The sequence below is a fragment of the Fringilla coelebs genome (genome assembly GCF_963513975.1).
Source record: "Fringilla coelebs genome assembly, chromosome: 3".
Lineage (NCBI taxonomy): Eukaryota > Metazoa > Chordata > Aves > Passeriformes > Fringillidae > Fringilla > Fringilla coelebs.
This window is the reverse complement of record NC_140030.1, coordinates 27,010,423-27,031,560: the sequence shown is the minus strand read 5'-3', so window position 1 is coordinate 27,031,560 and position 21,138 is coordinate 27,010,423. Positions and strand designations below refer to the sequence as shown.

General features: G+C 35.2%; 1 protein-coding gene across 3 annotated transcripts in view; it reads right to left on the bottom strand.

Annotated features, from left to right (window-relative positions):
• PHF3 (PHD finger protein 3) overlaps positions 1–21,138 on the bottom strand; it is a 50,621-nt gene that overhangs the window by 15,745 nt on the left and 13,738 nt on the right. For 2 of the 3 annotated variants that reach the window (XM_084203426.1, XM_084203425.1), the window contains 4 exons: positions 15,383–15,544; positions 12,462–14,277; positions 1,572–1,896; positions 354–531 (listed from right to left, as the gene is read on the bottom strand). In XM_084203426.1, coding sequence (XP_084059552.1) covers positions 354–531; positions 1,572–1,896; positions 12,462–14,277; positions 15,383–15,544 — 2,481 coding nt within the window. Of the gene's footprint in view, positions 1–353; positions 532–1,571; positions 1,897–12,461; positions 14,278–15,382; positions 15,545–17,549; positions 17,687–21,138 lie in introns of all 3 variants that reach the window. The other variant, XM_084203424.1, reaches the window with a different exon arrangement.

Below are 21,138 nucleotides of genomic sequence, written 5' to 3'. Positions count from 1 at the left end.
AGCAATTAAACCAGTTTTATGTATTTCACAGTATTTTATGAAAGAGTATTACAAAGTCTCATACAATGCAGAATAAAGTTTAATAGAGAGATGTCCATGTACTTTTTCTCCCACTTTTGATTATGTGAGCATCCTCTACTATTGAAATAGGAACCATACATCTACCTAGAACACATCTACCTACTAAATAAAACTGGAAAAGAAATGAGAAACAAAGATCATAAATATTATGGAAACAAACAGCTTTTCAGATCATCATCACGTCCACTACGTGATGATGCTATAATGAAAGATATCCTTCACTGTACACAGGTGTGAATTGCAGCATGGAGGACATCCCCAAACCTTGGTACCTGATTTTGTGGACCTTTCCATTGTACTAAGGGATTCTTTACTTATTTTTTCATTTTTATCTTCAGGGGCCCGCCGAGGAATTGCAGTAGTTTGTGACCCCTTCCGAGCAGGAGCATGTTGCCCTCTTTTAGTATCTGAGTCTCTGGACTCTGGTAAATTCTTCCCATCCCCAGATTCCTGAAAGAAGCATTTACACATGTTAGCATGTTATTGAATGCTACAATCAACCTCTACATAATTACAACATATTTTTCCAATTTTTTCCTTTTTACACTGCACAATGTATCCCCTGGATGTATGTGCCACCATAAAATTTTCTAAAGAATTACTGAACAATATCTCAAATTACTGCCAAGCATTGCTTAACAATCTCTTTTAAATATTGGCTCAAGTTACAGCACAGACAATTTGCATTTAAGCTCCTTGCTGACAACCACTAAGTTTGCAGATATTTTAAAAAGTCAGGAATACGGATGAACATCCCTTAACCAGTTTTAGCCACAAAGATCACTGATGTTTAGAAAGCATATGTAAAGTAAAATTAAAAAGAACAGTTTACATTCCAAAATTTCAACACTACTTCTCAGAAATAAGACAGGCTTACTGATGATAACGTTATCATGAATATGACATTACATACTAACAAACTGAAGAATTGCCTCAATAATCTTTGTAAATTATCCTTTGGTTAGTAAAATTAGACATAAAAAGTAGAAAAGCCCCAATCAAAGCACTAGGCATTCCTTTCTACATACAATCTGAAATAAAAACAATCAAAACTAAAATACTGTGGTTGTATTGTTTCCTATTGTTTATCTGCAGCTTGTAACACATAGCAAATTGACAGATGTCCTATAATACATTTAGAAATCTGGAAGAAAAATGCACTAGGTTCTTCATAATTTCTTTGTACACCTCTATATAGGGGTTTATATACACATATAAAGGAGTAGGACTTTGATGATATTTATGTGTCCCTTCCAACTCAGGATGTTCTATATGCATATGACATGAACATATCCCTGCTCAACATAAAAAGAGTTTAGCAATACCCTCTTGAAAGAGTCAAGCCACTTAAAATATGATGTAACTTTGCAAATATTTTAAATTGGATTCACAAAGATGTCTGAAACATGGCCTATTAACTGGTAATAGAACAGGGAGAAACCTTCTAACCCCAGTAATTGAGAGAACTTAAAACATTAAATAAGACTCACCCTTCTGAAGATTTTGACTTTGTGCTTCCCAGTGTCCTCCGCTTGTTTCGTTTTTTCAGTCGTTGTATTTAGATTACAAGTAGGTGTTTGCTTTGACACCCCCAGTTTTTCACACTCAACTGCTTTTTCTTCTTTATGCTCAAGTTTCACTTGAGTATCTGGTACATTTTGATCAAAACACTCCATTTTTTTGTCTTCTTCAGCACAGCATTTCACACACACATACTCTTTATCTTCTTCACCCATCTGCTGTGCTTGAGAAAGGCTCAATCCAACACAATCACCATGAAACCAATCATCACATCTACCACAACCTACCATAAACCTGAAAACAAAGTAAGATATAAGTCAGTGAAAACTGTGAAAGAAGACTATGGATAAAGATACAGCACCTTCAGCAGGATATATCGTAATTGCTTTGATCTGTGCATCTCAATTATTTTTTCTTACCTAGTAAGTGATTTTCTTTGGTGCTTTACATCCATCTCCAGCCTTACGACATGGTATGATCTTCCCAAAAGGTGTTTGTTTGCCTTTTTGCTTTTTACAGTAGTCCAAGAGACTATCAAACCTCACTGCGTTTGTGTAACTTGCTTCCAAATCCTACCAAGCTTCTTTTCAGATTGCTATCAATGTTCTTATAAATGTTAAAAAATAAAACCAAAAATCCAGCAATTCTCAGAAACAGTAAATTTGTTTGAAAATACTTGAAAATTTTCTTGCAAGATATTATCCTTGCTTTCCTACAAATATGATTGTCATCATTCATCACAAACACACCAGCAGCTGCAATCTTCCACAGCAGTATGAGGTCTTTAAATGCTTTAACAAACACAATGGGTATATCAACATATTCTAAATTAGTTGGCATTTTACATCTCATCTCTTAGATGATTACTACTAAATTATTTCTAGAAAGTTGCTTTTCATTCTCTTTACTGGTGAATATGGGGCCAGGAGCTTGGCTTCCAAAACCACCTGTCCAGCTTGCAGTGACTGTTTTCTTTTAAACATGGTACTCACTTTTATGCTACTCAGCCATTTTATTCAGAGCTGAGTTATTTAAAGAATGCTTCAAACATCAAAAAGACTATCATTTAAAGGACACCCTTCAACTCACAACTCACTTAACTGCATTATTTTAAAAGCAGAATCAACTTTAGATACAGATAGTACTTTCAAAGCATTGTAACGATCACCTGGTCTAAAATAAAAGCAGAATTTCTACTATTTTGTGGAAGCATTTTGAAAACTTCATCAGGATTCACAAACACCTAATTGCACTGATAGGTACAATTTCCAGTTCAAGTATTTGGGAATGATGTGGAATTTCAAAGTTTCACAGGCTAAAAACCAACTATTTCAGGAGACTTATGTGGTAGGAATTATTTTTTACAAATAATGAACCTAGGAACAGCACCAAGGAACAGCTTTCAAATGATGTAGGAAGATCTCTTGCAATATCCATTTACATTCTCTTTCCCCTTTCATATTTTTGATGGGGTGGGGGGACTGCTTGTTGGTTTTTGCGTTTTTGTTTGTTTGTTGGGGTTTTTTTGTTCAATTTTTATTTCTTCTCTTCATTATGTTTTATACTTACATAAACTATATTCAAGATACGTACTTTAACATATAGTCCGGATGAAGAAAATCCAGAAAGACTGTAAGTGTATCAAAAAAAGTAGCAGTTCTTTGGTAACACTGAAAAGTTATTTACTTAATTCCTAGGTTTTGAATTTCATAGAAGACAGATCTGACTTAAAAAGTAATTAATGAAAACCTGGTCGTTTCAGCAATATATTTAAGAGCTAAATACGCTGACCTGCAAACCCTATTTCTTTAACCTAATACCTTATAGATCTCTTCCATAAGGTGATTCTAAGCAAAATTACATAACTTAGGTATGTGCCCACTCAGGCTAGGATCTGCTATCTGCTGACTTACCTACTTGGTGGAACCATAGAAACATTACAGAATGTGCTTAGAGCAACTCTCATTCTCCAGAACTGTAAATCAGTGTTCCAGGTGGCTTGATGCAGGTGTTGTATTCAAAAACTACTGTTACCTCAGAGATGAAAGCTCTTATTAACAGCAGACATTTAAAACAAAAGAAATAACTGTATGTTGTGTCCCTCCCTACTTAAAATATGTCAGGATTACATTCTGCTGAAGAAAATATTATTTTGATGGAAAATGAGTCTGAGAAGTTTTAGAGGCCCATCAGATTGAGAAGAAGCCCATGATGATGTTTGCTAGATTTGAAGAAACTGGTTTTTAAGCTAATTTGGGGGAAAAAAAAAATTATCATTTTGAATTTTCTTTTTCCGAGCTGCAAGTACATTAATAGTATAAACTGGTCACTAGCAAACAGTATCTGCCCATCTACTTTATAATTGTAAATAGAAAGGCAGAGGTTCCTTCATGTTTTGTCAGTGTCTCAATTTTTTCAGATTCATGTTCCAGCAAATTGCAAAAACAAGAAAGGTAATGTTAGGGCACAGTTACTTCTGATGGTCTCAGCAGAGTAATACCACAGCATTTACAAACACAACAGAAAAAGAAGAAAGAAGCGACAGGACTGCTACACAAAGCTCACTGCTCCTTTCTGAGAGCCTGGAGCCAAACATGCACAGGCAGTAAATACAAGGTGAGTGCCTATTTCATAACTGCAAGGGTCCATAGTGGGTGCTTTACACAGAACACATCTTGCACCAGTGCAATAAAATACTAGTAAAGCTCTGGGAACAATGAAACTCGTTAAAAAATTCCCCATGTGGGATTTTCTGCAAATGCTGAAATAAAGTTAAACCACATAGCCAAAGCATCATGCTTAAAGGGTGTTTTGGTGTCCTAAGGAATTAATGCCTGTGGTTCAAAAATAATGAAACCAAGAATACACCATCATGAAGCCACAACTGCTACTAACTGTATTTTTATTAAAATACACGTAATTTTTTCCTCAGTTTGTAAATTCATGCTTTGGAGACTAATATGTTATAAGAGGAAGATGGATTGCAGCATTTAGTAACCGAAACAAACTTTTGATTTGTATTTAGAAAATGGGTATTTGCTGAAGAAATTAAACTAAAATACACAAGATGCTGCACACCTTTAAATTGACAGCACATGTAATTTTTCAGCTTAGGTCACACATATTAAGGGGGGTAATAGAGATGGTGTGTAAGTAAGGCACCAGGATAGGTATCCAGTATTAAATCTTTATTTTCAGGTCTATCAAATAAATAATAAAAATTTTAAAAGTCAAAAAACCCTACAATGAATTCAGCTCAGAAAAGATCCTTCTTCACTAAGACTACACACCGAGGTCATTCAAGGAAACTACTGAAGATGGAAGATTCATTTGGCTTCATTCCAGTCTTCACAACAAGGTTTCAGTTACACTATATTTTAACACACACAACAGAACTTCAAAATTCAGGATTCAGAAAACAAGACTACAAAAAGAATCAGGAAACGTCCATGATGCCTGCTCTTACAACACAAAGTATTGTTTACAATTGTTTTGCTTAAACCTAGTTACACAAAATGGTAATAAACATACTGGTGCTGCCTGCCTAAGAATTTCACTATTTCTACTAATTGGGGCTTTATTTCTACTAATTGCAAGACTGCAACTTTTAAGGCTGGGAGAGAACATACTGATTTTGATACCAGTAATGTAGATAATCCTTTTTGCCATGAGGCCACTTTTACATCTCTGCCTGTTTCTCTCATCTACACACAAAACAACTATGATTTGTAGCAATTATAATTAGGTAATGGGCAATGTTCAAACTAAATAGAGGAGTCAAGAAAAACTGAAGCCTGGTTTGAAGGCTCAAAGATGTCCTTTTGCACAGAGGTTATTTTTGACTGAAGCGGTTCTGGTATCTTGGACTAGTAAAACATCAAAGTTTCTGACTGCAGATTGCTTCAAATCTGAAGTGCAGGACTTTTACCCATGTTGTAAGGCTGGATTGGAAGATGTAAAGCTGAAAGAGAAAGAAAAGTATATTTTAAAAAATTAAATCATGCCACATTCAATGAAAGACTTGCTTTCATTTGACTTTAATATAAAAATCTTTTTTTGGAAGAAAAAAAATTTTAAAAACTGACAGGTGACAGCACACAGTACTATAACTTATTGGGACTTCTGCATAGAATATGCTACAGTTTCATTCCTTTAAAGAATCCCCTCTGTAGTCCACATGTCAGCATTAAAAGAAACACCTTAAAATCAGAAAGTAACAGATGAAACATAAAAAGAGACAGAATAATTAATGCAAACCTGCCACAATCTCTCTTATGATCGGAATACTTCCTTTGGCGTGTTATTTGCAATAAATTGAATTCATTTCTTAGATGAAAAACTCAGGAAAGTTTATTTTCTAAATACATGGTCCATGTTTTAAAATTACCTTCATATATTCAAGTTATGTAAGAGCATCAAGTTTACAGAGAAAATCATTACTGTAAAACGGGCAGAAACCATCTTACTCATATAACAGCTTTTCATTGTAAAGCTATACTTGAGTAAAGCAAAATAAAAATCAGGAGCTGTCAAGAGCTATTCATTAGTGTGGGACAGTAATCAGCATTTTAGGATTAATTAATAATGCATTGCCACAGAAAATAATTTAGTTTCCAAACAATTGCTTCTCTTTAATCCTTCACATTTGTGGTATATAGCACTTGAAAAAAATACCACAGCAGGACTCAAATCTTAACAAAAAAAACCTCAAAAAAACCAAAAACCCCACACCAAATGATTCAAAAGAACACTCTAGCCCCAAACTCACCTAAGAGGAGTATACCCACTGTTCACTTTTTAAGGACTTTAGTATTTAAAGCAAGTTCCCCATCTGCACTTCATCCCTTAATGGCACTGTTCACCAATCTTCTACAGGTCTGTTGTAAACTTGCATTAACATTTCAACTGTTTCTCTGCTGCACCGATGCTACAGTCCAGCCAATGTTAAAGCAGGGACAAGATATTCATGGCATGGCAGCTTTAGCAGAGTGTGTGTTCCACATCAGTGAAGTAGCATGGCTTGATACAAACCTCAAATGAAATACGGTCTGTCAAAAAAAAATCTGCACTACCTTGTAATCACACAGAGACAGGAGCAGTTCCACTTGCTGATACAGTATAACACAAGTGATATGATTTTTCAAGTTCTGATCTTCTAGAAAAAACCCATGAATCTATCTCAATCACTAGCAGCAGATCTCTTTACAGATTCTTTATAGAATTTGCAGCATACGAAAAAGACACTGCAAACTTATTGCCTAAAGTACTACATTTCAATTACCCATCTTTTATGCCAGATGTTTCTTCTCTTTCTTAAAGGCATAATTTTCTTTGCTATTTATATTATAGGAACCCCCTCCAAATAGGAAGTGGCAGGAAGATAAACAACCCTGTGCTTTTTGAATTAAAGATGAATTCATGAAACATGCCAAACAGCAAAGCCAAAACCACTAAATTTCTTCAGAACCCTGAAAATAAGAGTACGTTTCCTAATATTAATTACAAACCTGCACTAAAAATTATGCATATATAAACACACATATATACCTATTATATATAATCCTTAAGGGAAGCTCCATTACCAGTGTATTCTACACACATTGCATGTTGCAGGATAAGAATCAGATGCTTTATAAACTGCATTTATAAGCACTTTGTATTTATGTTCATCTTTCATAAAAATATTTTGGACAACTTATGGTATCCATTTGCTTGATTCCTTAATGCCACTGGTATTAATAATAATCCTGCCAATACTGCAGCATAGTAACATAATCCATATAAAATCTACAAATACAATTATGTAACCGTAAATAAAAATCACAGTGGAGGCCTTCCCTTTGTTAATTATACATTACAATTTTGTTTTGTTTATACTGTCATTCAGTTTTTCTTCAGCTGTGGGTGGAAAAGCAGGATAGCTTTTAATGTTGCAAGGGTTTTCATAGAGGAAGAAAGCAGTAGCAGAGGCAAAAAATTTAAAAGCATCATCCATTACTGTAAACTGATGACATCTTGCCTAATCTACTGCTTAACACACTCATACTACCTAATAGATGTTTACTAGAACTCAGGCACCATTATTATTCTAATTACTGTTCCTTGTGAAGAATGTTCTCACAACAAATTGTTTGTTGTATACTATCCACTGATGCTAGGCATCACTACCCTAAAAAATATGCATATGTAATTTAAGGATGGCTATAAGTTTGGAGCCTGAAGCTCCTTTCTCAACCATTCTCTTTTGTGCTGTGCAAACTGTATGATAACCTGGATCCACTATAATTTATTCACATTTAGCACTATTTTAAAAATACAAATCTCCTAATAATCTTTAGTATGGGTAAAAATGGTTTGCAGTTTGCATCCATCAGCCAAAATACTTTTTTTGTCCTGCAGTACCAAAGGAACATTTTAGGAATTATGTGTAAGCAAGAAATCAAGAATACTGTACCTTTGCTAAATCAACTTCAGCACTTTCCAATTCATTACCTTTTATAACATTGCTTTAATATGGAGGAAAAGTTAGTATAGTTGAAATATGGGGGGAATGAATACCCTAAGTAAAATCTACTCCTGTATCATTTAATTTTTCTGTGAGGTCTGAGGTCAGTTTGTGTCTAACCACTCAGACTGGATTTTGAGTGCAAGCAACAACAAAACCAGAAAAAAAACCACAACTGCAGAAGAGAATTCTCAAACTTCTGCAGTCTATTTAAAAAAATCTTACTTGGAACTGTTGAAATCAAGAGGATGTCACCAAATTAAAGTTACAAACTTGCTTTGTAATGTTTTCCAGAACATCTGCTTAGAAACAGAGTATCTCAAGTTGTATACTATGAATTATTAATCCAAAATTGATCAAACTACTTGTTAAAGAAGACAGACTATACAAGGGAGACAATCTGAAAAATGCCTGTTCGATTTTGTCTATTTGTACAAGCAAGAAATCAGTTCAGACTTCCAGCTGCAGAGAATTTGAACATCTACAGTGAAAAGCAGAGGAATTTTACATTAGCAGATTTCTCAATGTCTGCAGAGCTACCATCTTCCTTTTGGACTATGCCAAGAAATTACATATTATTTTCAAAATTCAACTATCTTTAACGACCTTTAATTGGTCTTCCGGAAAAGTAACTATTGTTTGTGACAAAGTTTAGTATTTTCAGCATCATTGTTAGGAATTTGAGTAGTAACTTCAATCTAAAATTTTTCAATGTGATATGCATATCCATAGACATATACACTTTTCATCTATAAATGAATTTTTTTGCATATGATTTATGTTATTATCTGATTAGAAAACATCTGATAGCAATATAGGAACACACTGGCAATGTCAAATATGTTGAAAGTAATACTATGAGTAACAACAACTCAAACCCTGCACTGGAAATACACCCTTTCAGATGTGCTGAAAATTACAAAAAGTCATCTGACTTGTGCAGAAACACAAGGCTTAGTTTTCATATGAAAAAACAATTCTTTTTAGTCATGTAGTAAAGATAGATCACAATATATCAAGAAAACAGGCTGAGAGAGTCCTAAAGCCAAACACTGACAACCCATTCTCTGAATAATGAAAAAAAAAAATATAAAACAGCTATGATCATTACAGCTCATAAACTTCAAGACAAATGGAAAAGAGAGCATGAAGTCATTGTTCAAAGCTCAGGTGCCAAACAATGATGATCTATTAACAGAAAGCAAGCAAATATTGTCTCTTACAATGCAAGATGTTATAACTTGTAAACTTTTTTGATCATGAAAATCTCATGTTCATAAAACAGAATTGCTCCTTTCCCAAACCCACTATCTGCAGTACAAGGTAAGCGTACTTTGACTTTGCATGTGGCCAGCAAATTACTGCATGTATTCCTAAAGATATAAATTTACTCCATTTGCCACGTGCTGATCTGAAATAAAACAACATTGAAGTACCATCCTTCTACTCCTGCTCTAACAGACAGAGTGAAATTACTCTGGGTCTGTGTAAGGCCTACGTAAGCATCGCCCTTTGGGAATTCTGTACACAAATAAAGCTGATGCCACAATTTCCACACATTACCTTCAACGTGAATCAATTCTCCAAGCTTGGTATTACAATAACAACAAGTGGCTTTACATTTATTAGAGGGAATACACAAAGATTCTAGTGATTACCACTCTGCATCCTGAATTTTAAATGTTACTTTAACATGACATTCTGCAAAGCTCTTGGCAAATTACTTCCCAGTTTGGGGCTGCAAATTGTTTTAACTTATTTTCCTATAAGCAATTTTGACCACAGCATTGAACAAAAATTCCAAAATTGAAATTCCCATAGAGCTATAAACAAAAGTGTTGTTTCAGATCTTAGCTCTGCCTTTGACATTTCTTCAACATACAGCCATTTGACAGAAATTGTGTCTCACACTTTCTCATCTACTCTTATACAATGAGATAAAAGCGTAAGAGTGACCAGCTAGGTGGTTTCAAAGAGAAATAAAAATTCCTTGAAAAGTAGTCCAAACAGCAAATTAAAATCCCCTTTTCATTACAGTAAATGTTGATAGTTTTGATGGGTTTCCAAGAAACAGAATTCAAATTTATCATCATACACTTCTCTTTTGCACTGTACTAGAAGTATTTTCTTTTTCTTGCTCTAATAACTAAATTAGGACAAAATGCCAAGGCACAGGAGACACAAGTTTTGCTTCCTCTGGTATCTTAATAATAGCAAGTGAATCTGCAAGGTTTAAGTTATTTGTAGCACAAAACAAGTAATCTGAAAGAATTAAAACTTTATTGCTTAGACTAGTAATAATAAAAAGTCATGCACAGACAGTCTTAAATTTTCTGTTATTAGGCATGAAGCTCAATAGTGCAAGTTTCCTTATTCCACTACTGAGTCTCTCTCTCTTTTTGTTTTATATACAAAAATTCTGTGTTTATGTGCTAAACATCTTTCTATATTTAGCAAATCTGCTTATCTTCTGCTGAAACTGCTGGTTGTGTCAACAGTTTTGCTATGCAGACATAAAAGTAACACAATTCCAACACAAAAACCCTAAAATACTGAAGACTAACATTACAAAACTGATGATACCCATAATTACCATCTGTGGCAATTCATGGGCTGTCTCAATCCAACCTCAGCTGGTGATTCATACACTATACTATTTTTCTGGCAGCAGTAAGAACTGGCAATGCAAAACTGGGTTTGTTGAACTCAATCCTATATTGATGTGTATCCCTGTATCTTCTGTAATGCTACTTTGACTTTATAAACTAAAATAAGCAGATTTAACTGAGTAACTGCCGCATCTTCCCACACTGGTTTGATCAATTTAGTAATAAAAATTAAGACTTTCTGAACTCTAACAAGACATTGAAAAAACCCAAACCACAGAGTGTTTAAAATATTAGCAAAAATAGAAAGAATATAGCACAAGTACAAGTCAAAGTTGCATTCTTAACAGCTATCAAGTAGTTTAAATTTCAAATATTGTATTTTGCTTTAAAAATATCTACAGAACCAGAAAGCAGCCTTTTGGGATGTAAAGAATTCAATGAAATACAGGCTACTCATACAGTTTTACTGTCATGGTAATGCCTAAGATGACAAAAACTAAGGAAATGCAACCTGCTTAAAATTAAACACTCTTACAAAGAAACAGTTGATATGAGTCTTAAACATAAAAGGAATTAAAAAAAAAATAAAACCACATGGAACTAAATCTGAGCACCCCTTCAATCAGGTAATCCTCAGCAACCAGGCAGAGCAAACCTCTTATTAATTGTCTTAGTAGGCCACAATGATGCAGTTACTGCAGCTCTACAGTAAATGAATTTTCATGTATTTGTTTTTCAAATATGATACAATGAGTCAATAAAGCTCAGAAGGGCTTCTTAGATACAAACAAATGGCAAAAAAACCTCTCAGATGCCAAAGGTAACTGTTCCATATTTCACTCTGATGTATGGAGTTCTAAAACACAATCGCTACAAATTACTATTAAAACTTTCTCTCACATAAGCTAATCACAGATATCTTCAATTTGACATTAAAAAACCAAAAACAAGGCTAGCAGGTAGAACAGCAACAAAAAATACTTCAATACTAAAACACAGTATGTATAATAAAGGAATTCTTATTCTTGGACTAACAGATCATTAGTGAAACCCAATGGTCTTTTTCAGCTCACTTACTGTGTAGAACAAGTTTTCCCACAGAGGGATATTACCAACTTCAGATGCAACCTCATTATTAAGTTTAAAGGTAATTTCAGATATGCTGTGGAAAGTTTTGCCGGTTTTTTCATATTCTTCTTCTTCTCCTCCCTAGCAATTACTTAATTACAGTTACATGAATCCTCAGGGCACTGATTACAAGAAGTGAAAAAAAAAAATCTCTGTATCTCTACTATTAGAATTGGACCTATACCACATAAAAGTCACATGCAAACAACTATCCATTTTTTTTGGTTTATGGTGATCCTTCCACTTAAGAAGATTCTGGAAAGAAGGAAAGAAATGACAACCTGAAACACAGACATCTAATCTTTTTTCTATGAAAAAAAGCCAAGCTTAAAGTGCATAATTAAACAGCATAGAAGAATTACACAGTCATGAAAATATGTACTCATATAATAAAACATTTGTATTCAAACTTTTGGGCCAAACTAGTTTCTAATGCTCTGTTTAAATGATTGAAAAAAAGTGTATGAGTGCAAAGGAAATTAACTGACTGTACGGCATACAGACTTATATTGCCAGACTAGGACTTTGTTTTGGCATGAGCAGCATAAAACATTTGGTGGAAGGAGAAAAATTACCAAGACCAGTAACAAATTCCTGAAACACCCTGCCACACACACCTGTTGCCATGTGGCTTTTTGCAAAAGCCACACTGCTTGCTGGGCACCCAAATATGTTTGCTTTCACTAGCAGAAGTATGTTCCAAGCCTTCCTTTTTAACAGTTGATATGTTATCTGGAATGAACAACGGAGGTTCATCAAGAGAAAGACTTTTGCTACTTCTTCTCTGGCGAGGTTGGACATTTCTATCATTTCTTTTTGACTTGTTTTTTTCCTTATCATCCTCCTTCAGATGTTCTACAACGGAGGGATCTTTAGTCTCTGCCTCTTCCTTTGTAGAGTTATTTGCTTTTAGCCCAGTTGTGAGTTGGTGTTTGCTGGCTTGCTTCTGACCAGGATGTGAAACATGACCTGACAATGAATGCACAGAGTGGTGTGTATCTTTAGAACAGCTTTGATGAGTAGGAGATTTCTCACTTGCTTTTTGAACTGGTAACTTCTGGGCTTGCCCAGAAGCCTGGACTCGGGGTATTTTCTTTAGCTTTGTGTTGGTCTGTTTTTTTACAGTCACCCCTGAAACATTACTTTTAGCTTTCAAACCCAGATCAGATTGTTTCTTTCTAATTTTAACTGGGTTATTTGGATGCTGATGACTCTCTTGCCCATCTGCATTTCTCTTCAGACTTGCTGAAGAGGGACTGTGAAGGCCCGAAACAGCAACACCAGCTCTTGTTCTTGACCGTGTCATTTCTTGTTGCACTGAACCTGATTTCTGCCGAGTACTTGCAGTCAGATTTTGTTTATTCTGTACCACAGATTTACTATGCCGGGGCCTAATGTTCTTTTCACATTTTGTTGAAATACCAATTTGTTTCTCATCATCCTGAAATTTTGATGCCTCTGGGCCTTCTATTTCAGTACTGCCGATCTGCTGCTGTGCATTTTGGCTTGACTGGTCAACAACAGCACTTTCTAAAATGCTATTTCCTGGGTCAGCAGAAGTAAGCTCTTTGCTTTTCAAGTCTTTATTATCACAGTCTGTACTGTCCAATAGTTTCTCAGATGGAGCTTCAGTTTTCTCCATTCCCTTGTCATCATCTCCAGCTTCTGTTACACATTCCTTTACTGACAATGTATTTTCATCAAGAACTTCTACATTGTGGGAACCTGAACTGCAATCAACCCTGTCTTTCACAGAGCTGGATGAATTTGAAAAGGTCTCACAAATTCCATCTGTACTCAAGCAAGCACTGGATGAATCATTATCTTTTCCAGTTATTTCAATTTGATTATGTTCTTCTGCTTTCTCTGATTCCTCTGCTTTATTATCAGTCTTTTCTTCTGAAGCATTTTCCAAGCCCATTGAATCAATCACATCACTTGTTTCATTTTTAACTGGAATCATTTCAGTATCTGCAGATACTGAACAAACTGATTCAGCACTCCCAGAGTCAGCGTTCACTGCAACCTCTACTATTTCCTTTGTTTCCTCACGAGAAGGAGAACAGGGTTCTGCTAAATTAGCACAACTTAACTCTTGGGATGTTTCTTCAACTTTTGCCTGCTCAGAGGTTTCAGACTTTATTTCTTTCACATCTTCAGGACCAGGCAGACATTTTGTATTACTTTGGGATGCTGTTACTGCTGCTCCTGTTCCTTCCACCTGTCCTGATCGTCTTGCACTACGCCTAACCTCCCTAGGCTGCTCCACTTTCAAGCGTGCAGCAACATCTGTCTCTTTAGCTGGACTTCTCTCTTGTTTCTGTCCATTTTTTGGAGCAGATCCACTTTTTACAGATGATTTCTTGGTATTAAGAGGAGGTGCAACATTCGAACGCTTGGCTAGCGTGCTCTGCCGCAGACTCCGTACTGGTTCTAGGAAGGGAAAAAGAAAATCTCTTAGCTATTCTGCTTCCTTCTTTTTTGCAAATATAAGATTTGCCTAGAACAAAAGTGACTTACCCCAATTTAGCTTACTGGATACAAAGAGGACTTAAGACTTAGTTATTTACTAAACTTAAAAACCTCCCCAAAACTAAATTACTTGCATTTCAAGTTTACACTGACATTGTTTGGATGTAAAATCCCATTATTCTAAAAGCTACGGAACTTCTTAGTACATACAAAACACAAGCGATGATAGAAAGACAGTCAAAACTAACTCTACTTTTCTACCTCTCAACCTTTTCTACCTCAAACAAAAATTGCACAAGCTATATTATGATTAGAAATATAACTGAAGTTTAAAAATCTTTTAGAGAACAGTCTACAAATCTGAGATCCAGTCATATTCTCACCTGATGACAACTTTTATATTTTCTAAACAAGTAAGCATTCCAGTGGCTTTCTAAACAGCATTATCACCAGCTTTGTACCACAGGCTCTTATTTAAATTCTCATCGCCACATTAAATAATTTTATCTTTTTAACTCAACTCGCTCTATAGGGGACAAAAGCAGAGCAGTAAATAACTCCAGTTCAACAAGTTAGAAAACCCATAACTATGATAAATTAGCTAGCAGAAAGAATTAAAATATTTTAATACAATATTAAGTATCTTGAGATATTTTGATTAAAGACTGTCTGACTGCAATTACTATAACCTAATTTAAAGTAAAAAGAGAATATGCAAATAAAAATAGAATCAAAACTTTAACTGGAAATAGAGACATGCTAACCTAATATTCCAATGCTGTTTGGCAACTCCATCATGCTTTTGTTGATGAAGAACCACATTACTAATCTTATGCAGGTAAAAGGATCCAAATCTCAAAAATTAGCTTAATGACCATAAGCAAGACACTAAATATTTATTAAAGAGGAATTCTAATTGGCTCATACCCTATGGATGCCAGCTTCTACCTGCAGTGTATGAAAAAGGAAGTTTCTATATTGGAATTCACACAACCAAGTTAAATTTATAGATGTTGGGAGTGGAAATTTAAAGATTTGATTAACTTCAAACACAATCTATAATCACCTTGTGCCATTAAACGTGGTGATTTCCTTGGTGATGCGACTGATGCTTCTTCAGCACGGCTTCTCAAATTCCTATTAGGTAAAGCAAGCTCATCGTCATCAATGGTATCATTACCACTCTCTTTAACTCCTTCTTCATCCATAGTATCATCAAGACCAATAACTGGAAAAAACAAACAAACAAGAAAGAGCCTAAAACTTAAAATTATCATAAAGTGTTGCAGCTGTAATGCTGAGCAAGACAGGGGAGGAGACATTAAAAAATAAATAAATTGGCCATCTGAAATGAAACAAAAGAGAAAAAAAATGAAGAAATAAAGGACAGAAAATTCCCACGTGAGGCAGTTTCAGTGTAGAAGAAGCTATCACCCACAGCTTAAAACTTCTGTAGATAGTCCTCATAGCTTTTTGTGGACTCACATTTTAATTGGGTTTTTTTGCCACAGGAAGGCCCCCAGTCTTAGAGGATCAGCTGCCCCTCACTGTCCCTTCCCACCTAAGAAAAAGTGAAGAAAGGTAAACAGCAGAAAGAGCTGATCCAGAAGTGCAGAGTGTAAAAAAATCAGTTTTCTGACAGGATACCATTTTAAAACTCTCAGCCCCACCCATATCACATATCTCTGCCTGCAATGTCTTTCTGGAAGAGCTTTAAGTGCAGCAAGCACTTACACTCCCAGGAGAGACAGGGAACATTGTCATTGGTGAACTCCTATCCTCCACTAACCTGAGAAAGGTCCCAGAGGTTGCTCCTGAAAACAGGTTTCCTAAGAGGTAGTCAGGTCACTACACCAGCCATTCTCCTCACTTGCTCTAAATTTGGTTCTTGTGGTGGTAGCCTCTCCTATTTAAAGATCTTATGTGTGATTAATGAATCCAGGTCCCCATGGGATGCAAAATTTCTGAGATCAAGCCAAACACCCACGTGACTTTGCACACACGTAGGAAAGTCCAACAAATGTAACAGACACTCCAAACAATCAAGTATGCCTGTTTTTCACTACTAAGACACAAACCTTGAAGCATTTTTAAGATAAACTCACATGACACATATAAGATATCTAAAAATTTCTAAAAATTGCTTACTTAAAAATTATATAAATTAACACATCGATCAGAAAAGTAAAAGAGCAAGAAGTTAAATTAAAAATTGCTAGAATTTTTAGACCAGCTCAGAAAATCTGTCAACTCCCAATCCTTCTCAAGTCAGATTATCACTGCAATTTAAAAAAAACATTGAAAAAAATAAAGTAACCGACCAACATGTTAGAATTTCAAATATTAGAAAGTTTTTTATAGGCCTCTTAAGGAAGGCCAATCATGGCACCAGGCAATCAGCGTTCTGAACCTCTATAATCAAGATGGGTGCCAGGAGCTGAAAGCTAGGAGTTTCTTAAGCTAACAATTTATTGTTAGCTTAAGAATAACGGTCATTTATTTTATTGTAACCATTATTTTTAGTTACTGCATTGTACACATCAGTTACAAGGAAAAGCGTTTGTGGAAATTACTGTCCACTTCCACTCTCCAATCCACAGAGCCACCTTTATATCTCTGTGTGTTTACAAACATACAGATACCACATGCAAGGTGCATGAGGCTGATAACTTTGGTCTTACTCCACTCAAGAGTGTTCCTTAATCACTTATTTGCTATAAGCTACATACTAGACACACTGTCAAAAAAATTACATCGTAACTGCCCTGTAAGACATTTTCCCAGTAAATATCTAATACTGACCACTGTCTAAGATGGAAACCTGAATGAGAAGGACCCTCACTCTAACTCCAGCTGCCCATTCTTGTGTTCTCAAAGATTGTATGCTCCCAGCAGCTCTGCACTTTGGTGTTTGCGTTTTCATAGTGTTCCTGCAAAACACAAACTGGCTTTTGGGAACAGACTGTGACAAAAGTGTCACATCCACGTCTGTTCTCTCTGCAAGAACTAAATTACTAAACTATTGAAGACAGCATGAAAAATAAAAACTACTAGGACAGCTTCTGAAATAACTCTGGAGCGTATTAAAGGGCTGACGTGAGTCTTGGGCTTTACAACGTTCTTGCTCAAGTTATGGAACTTCTACACCCTCCTTTATTAATAACAAGAGACACATTCAGTCCATTATTGACAGACAGTGTGAAATATTAGAATTAAAGTATTTTCATACTTACAAGACTCTGTGCTGTAGCTTTAATTTTACAGAGGAATTGAAGCACAGAATCTTGCTAATTTCAAACCACCTGAGCTACAACTCAGCTAGTAAAGACAGTCTCATGAGGCCCCTGATGAGGAGCATTCCACACAGACCCTGCTGGGAAGAGAAAAATGACAGAGAACAGCAATAGATACAAAGAAGACTAGAAAAGTAAATTATGAAGGAGAAGTGGAGGTAAAGAAATAACCCTAGGAAAGGTAAACCAACAAAAGCAAAATCAGAAAGAACAAAAAAAGCAGAGATGATCTTAGCAACAAATATCTAAAGATTATCTCAGCATCAAGTATAGAAATTTAAAAAATAAAATAGGAAAAAACAAAAAAGGAATAAAGAAAGAACTTATCTGAATAGAAGAGTTGTACACCAGTGTACAACTGAACAGACTGCAAATAAGAAAAGTACAACATATTTATACTGGAAAAGGAACCACTGACCGTCACCTTACTATTTTGAATTTCTCCGTTACTTGCAAAGTATCTAAACTTCCAAACTGCTGGGCTGTACTACTGACTCCCTTTTATATATGTTATACCATTACAGAACAACATTCAGTAAAAACACTCTACTTGCAAATTTAAAGCAATGTTTTCCCTATGCTAAAACAAAAGCATGAACATTTTTTAATTTTTTAGCAATGCAAAACTTAAGAAAACAAGCCTTACTTTCTGGTGAAAGAGGAGGTAAGGAGAAGGAAACACCCCTAAACACATCATCAAAAACTATGATGTTTATAAATCTTTATTTTTATTAACATAAGACTCTCCTCCATTATTTTCAGCCACAACTAAGACAGAAATCCTCAGCTTTTTGACACACTGACCAAGGTAAATATCAAGTGTATAAATAAATTTCTTCTCTGTAGATGTTAGCCCTGGATTTCTTTTGCTTAGGTAACCACACCAAACAGAGCATCACTGTTGCTCCTGCTTTGCACTGCTGTAAAACGCTAGGTCCAGCTGAATCACACTAATGGCAGGAATGCGCAAATCCACAGTAGATTCCATATAAGCATCACCGATCATATGGAAATGGTTGAACATTGTAAAATTTCTGCATTACATGGGAACAACAACACAGAGATGTAACATAATTCTTCAATGAAAAGAACAGTTACAGTCTAAAGCAGCGACTAACTTGCCTAGGTAAGCCTTCAAAATCGCTAATAAACTCCAGTGAACAACAAAACATATAAAGACACTGATATTTTGTCAGTAAGTCTCAAGACTTACTGACAAAATGAGGATGGTATACTTTCTGTAAGAAACCTTTTTCCTATTGACATTTGTGATGCATATGTTCAAGAAACAAGATTAAAAATACTTTCTGTTAAAAGAAGATATATTTTCAAGAGAAATTACATGACTGATGGTGTAACTTACATAAGGAAACATCAAACCCCAACTGTTTTACAAAAGTTTGACTGTAACCCATTGAACTGAGAATCTGCCTGCAAGTACCTTGAGCTGACTGTCCAGTGCAAGAAAAGAACCACAGTAAATAACATGAAATATTAACTAAACACTTGCCCCATTCTCCATTAATGTCTGTGCTGTTAAGAGGTAATTTTACAATCTTTAGAATAAAGATATATGAAAATCAACTTGGATAAATAAACTTAATACAGCATGTACCTTGACAGAGGACTGCATGCCCATTTTATTAAAAAGATGGAGCTACATCACAAGCTTACTGAATAGTGGTTTTGTAGTGACCCATGCCTGTTACATTGGAAATAAGGAGCAGAAAAATTTCAACAACAAAGTAAAAACAACACATCAAACCAAGCACTTTAATGTAAATTAATTAATTAATTTTATTAAATATGTATGTAAATAATTTTATTAAATTATGTATTTAAAAATCAGAGAGCTAATCTAAACTGCTTTGCAAATCTTAGTACAGATCCAACCTCTTTCCACCCATGAAACTGATCCAAAGGCACAACTAAATACTTCAGAAGGACCTACACTGGGAAATAGAGGTAGTTTGCCACCCACAAACAGAAAAAGGCACAAAATAAATATTCCCCAGGTTCTCAGTGCCAATACAGTAAATTTAAACAGAAAACTTACTATCTTGGTCATAAAACACTGTGTAACTGTTCATATGGACAGCTTGGAAGAAGGAAGGCATGAGAGAAACAACTGTAAACCAAATTCTGGAATCTCAAAGTTACATTCAAAATTGCTTCAAATGTAGGAAAAAAATACATGTACATTTGGTTTTAGTGAAAAAAGCCTGAAATGCCTAACACAGCCAGACATCATGCCAGCTAAAGAAAAGAGTACTTGTAGTCAGAAAAATTGGTTTGGCTTCGAAGATTCAGTAGATAATAATGATTTTAGCAGAGGTAATGCTACTTTTAACAATACTCATGAAAACACAGGTTAAAACTAGAAAAAGCAGACTGCACTTTAGAGAAAAAATTTCCGAGCAGCAATCCAGAGGGACAGAAGAAAAAGGGCAATTAATAAGATGTCCCTAACACATTTTGTACATTTTGTGATTCTTACAGCATCAGTCTTCTTTATCATTTATGGTAAGTTCCCGATTTGATAAACATACCCATAAACTAAATTAGTTAAAACCTTGATCTTAATATGAAATCTAGAAATGTCTCCAGATGATATGCAATTAAAATTCCATTCCCTGTATTATAACAAATCAAACTACCCCAGTAAATGACATCCTGAAAAGCTATACTGTTTGTGATTACCAATTTAATTTACCAAGAATTACCAATTTAGTATGAATGCTAAATTATTTAGCTCACTGGCATGCAACCAGTATGACCTGCTATGTTCACAGGCGGATAAGCTTCCAGCATGTCTTCCAGCAAGAACAGAACAAAACAGAACACCTATCTTTAGGGTACCATTCAAAATTGAAATAAGTGTGTTGCTCTTAAAAGAGTTCTGTCATATTCTAAACTTCAGAGTTTCCGCTTCTTACCAATGAATTGCTCAATAAGGTAAAAAATCAACACAACCCCAAAAGCATGCTTCCACACCCACTCACACCACTCAAACATTTAAGATGGCCAAGAGCTGTTCTACACAATATAATTTTCTACATTGGTCATGCACAGCTTGTAAGAACAATCAGCCAATCAAACCAACAAAAAGAAGCAGAGAGGCACCTAAAACATGATTTGTGACACTTCTGATTGCTTCAAGAATTTGCATTTAATTTATTTCTCAAAAGTTTAATTTTGTCCAATTCTGTCCTTTAACTGGCAAGGAGAGGAGTTATATCAATTTCTACTATCAACATGATATCTTTCTGCTGATACCTACTTCAGGGCAAGAAGAGCCCTCCAAAATTGCTAAGCTCCTATGAGCTGCAGTGAATCAGACTTGGATAGTTTGTACCTTGATTCACAGAGGTAATAGAACTTAAACATGCTCTAAGACCAGCATTCTCCTCAGTTTAGCTCTATAAACCAGCAACCTAACTACATCTTTATAGTTCAGCAGTCACCCTTCACTAACACATTCTAAAAGGATTTCAGCATAATTTGACCTCTACCCTACTCAGCTTGTGAG